This window comes from Punica granatum, chromosome 4, assembly GCF_007655135.1.
Source record: "Punica granatum isolate Tunisia-2019 chromosome 4, ASM765513v2, whole genome shotgun sequence".
Lineage (NCBI taxonomy): Eukaryota > Viridiplantae > Streptophyta > Magnoliopsida > Myrtales > Lythraceae > Punica > Punica granatum.
In genome coordinates, this window is record NC_045130.1 from 31,766,445 (window position 1) to 31,769,695 (window position 3,251).

Consider the following 3,251-nt stretch of genomic DNA (forward strand, 5'->3'; position numbering starts at 1 on the left):
GCTCTCTCCCCAGAAAAATGTCTCTACTAATTCAAAGAATCACCAATAATTAAATTCATATAACCCTAATGAAATTAATGCCAGAATTTCCCTTCCAACCATTATATTTATTTTCCAGATTCTCAATAATATACTCACTATTGTTTTTTTTCCCCATAAAAGAAAAATACACACCACCCAATCTGATTTTGACTATTTTTGTCCCTAATGTTTGTTGAGAATTTGCTGGAAATTCATCATGAAGGCCATATTTGTTTGCTATTTCTGTCATCTCTCTCCACCTCTCTCTCTCTCTCTTTCACGGAAGGCCTGACCTTGCCAAAGGTTTAAGTCTCCCCTGCCCATTTGTCTACTTTCTTTTTTCTCCTATAGGAGTTGTTCTTATGTTTTCATGAAGAGAGTAGTATTCGATTCTCCACAATGGAGGAACGGGTAACATCGATTGGTCCGGCGTCTTACACGAGCACACCCTTCCCGCATCAATCTTGTGCTCGGGGCCAAAAAAGATAGGTGGCCGATAAGGGGGTGAGACGGATGGAGAAGAAACGGGCAGCCCTGATGCAGAAGTACGAGCTGGGCCGGTTGCTGGGCCAAGGCACATTTGCCAAGGTCTACCATGCCCGGAACCTCAAGACCGACCTGAACGTCGCTATCAAGGTCATTGACAAAGAGAAGGTGCTGAGGGTTGGGCTCATCGATCAGATCAAGCGTGAAATCTCGGTGATGCGCCTCGTCAGGCATCCCAATGTCGTTGAACTGTATGAGGTCATGGCCAGCAAGACGAAGATATATTTTGCGATGGAATTCGTCAAGGGAGGGGAGCTTTTCAACAAGGTCCTAAAGGGGAAGCTCAAGGAGGATGTCGCCCGCAAGTATTTCCAGCAGTTGATCGAGGCCATCGACTTTTGCCATAGCCGGGGCGTCTACCATCGAGACTTGAAGCCGGAGAATCTTCTCCTGGACGAGAATGGAGACCTCAAAGTCACTGACTTTGGGTTGAGCGCGCTATGGGAATCGAGGAGGCAAGATGGGCTCCTCCACACAACGTGCGGGACCCCAGCCTATGTGGCACCGGAAATAATCAACAAGAAGGGCTATGACGGATCCAAGGCTGATATCTGGTCTTGCGGGGTCATCCTCTTTGTCCTGATGGCTGGATATCTCCCGTTCCACGACTCGAACCTCATGGAAATGTATAGAAAGATCACCAAGGGTGACTTCAAGTATCCTCCATGGTTTCCTCAAGAGGTCAGGAAGCTCCTTTCGAAGATCCTCAATCCGAACCCCAACACGAGAATCACCGTCGCAATGATCATGGAGAACAGTTGGTTTAGGCGAGGGTACAAGCGGTTCGAAGCCCCTCAACACCCTCAAATCGAAGCCAACATGTTGGTAAAAGATGTTCATGCTGCGTTCGCGCCATCGAATCAATCCAGCGAGATAAAAATGTTAAGTCCGAGAAGTGGAGCCCCCTCGAGGACTAATTCTTTCAATGCCTTTGACCTCATCTCCCTCTCGCAAGGGTTTGATCTCTCAGGGTTGTTCGAGAAGGACGCAAAACAAAAACCGGAGTCCAGGTTCACGAGCACAAAGTCCGCGTCAGATATCATGTCCAAGTTTGAGGAGATCGCCGCTCCGGAAAAGTTCAGTGTAATGAAGGACCACGGGTTGGTGAAGCTCCAAGGAAGGAGAGAAGGGCGGAAAGGGCAGCTGGCGATAGACGCCGAGATATTCGAGGTGACACCGTCATTCTCCATTGTGGAGGTCAAGAAAACGGCCGGCGACACGTTGGAGTATCAGGAGTTTTATGACCATGACCTCAAGCCTTCGCTTAAGGATGTCGTCTGGGTCTGGCATGGCAATGGTCAGCCGCAGCAACAGCCACAGCCGCTACCGGCTTAAGTTTGTTGTTGTTGTTTTTTTTTTTTTTTAAATACAGAGCCTTTTTTAACTTAAATTGCCTGTACTATTATAAAATCAGAAGAAAGGTTTAAATAAACTTAGTTAATCACAATCACATAATTAAGGGTGTAACTGTAATTGTATTTCAATAACTATCAATTTTTGCCCATTTCTCTATCACACGCACAGTCTCTCATCCACTCTCCCCTCTCCTCTCCTCTCCTCTCCATACATTTTCAAGTGCAGGTTCGATGTCTAGTATCCGCAAATCTGTTGTTCTCACTCTTTATTTCTTCGGTGTAGACTTTTTTATTTTCTTTTTTGGTTTTAGGGTGCAAAGTTGGTTCATGTCCAGTACAAAACAAGGGATGCATGCGTCTCCTGGAGGTCGTGGTTCAAACTTCAAATCTTGTCAAGAGGTTACAGAGTAATAAAAATTATTCTCATATAAAAATGCTAGGCCTCAACGGAAGGGTGCGCCATTCAGTCTAACTAGTCTGGTATGAGTTAATGTAATTATATTACTGGTAATCTTAGATTTACCTAGGCCAACAAGATTTTTGTATTTGGTTATAGTATATTACCAGTCGTCTTGATTGTCATAGCATTGCACATTACCAGTAAAGTGGTAATATGGATATATAGCAATCAGGAGGGTGTCTACGTAAATACCACCTCGGTGGCAATCTCCATACATTTCTACTCAACAGGACTCGTGATTTAATTGATGATAATCTTATCATAAAGACATTTCAGTTAATGAAGAATTTCACCACAAAGAAGGGTCGTTTTCATAATATACTGCATCTGGAAACCTGTAGTCTTGATAGCCCACAAATTGGGGCCCATAATCCATGCTCATGTATAAGGTTTTCACTTTGGAGAGCCCAATTTCTTGATTGGCTTAGATGAAAAAGACCGTACAGGCTCACTGCCTGGACTTGGCAACTATTCCACCCCTGTTTTTGAAAATAAAACAAAAAAAGGAAAAAGAAAACTAATCCATCCCTTGCGGAAGAGAACCAATCTATCTATATCTATATATTATGTAATTTTGACTTCTCTCATCTCCCGGACGATCGACTCTTCGTATACCATGTACATTAGTATATATCTAAAATATTTCACATTTTCATAATTAATTTTTTTCTGAATTTTCACGGTGTATTTATATATTAGGTATTTTCAACGAGATTATTAATTTCAATTTTTTCTGTTATTATAAAATTCGTAAATACAATAATATAATAAGAACCGTAACAAAAGTCCGCGCAACGCGTGTGTTAGATGACTAGTATATATTTAAGGCTGTCAAAATTATTTATCAAAAAATGGTTGGAAAATCGATT

The 3,251-nt window shown here is 42.6% G+C and overlaps 1 protein-coding gene across 1 annotated transcript; it reads left to right on the plus strand.

The window, feature by feature from the left end:
* Positions 1-256: 256 nt before the first annotated feature.
* Positions 257-2,082, plus strand: LOC116204018 (CBL-interacting serine/threonine-protein kinase 20). The gene has a single exon (XM_031536035.1). The coding sequence runs from the start codon at positions 535-537 to the stop codon at positions 1,900-1,902; it is 1,368 nt and encodes a 455-aa protein (XP_031391895.1). The 5' UTR covers positions 257-534; the 3' UTR covers positions 1,903-2,082.
* Positions 2,083-3,251: the final 1,169 nt, after the last annotated feature.

Coding starts and splice junctions, on each gene's coding strand:
- LOC116204018 (XM_031536035.1), top strand. CDS start 535: ATGGAGAAGAAACGGGCAGCCCTGATGCAGAAGTACGAGCTGGGCCGG.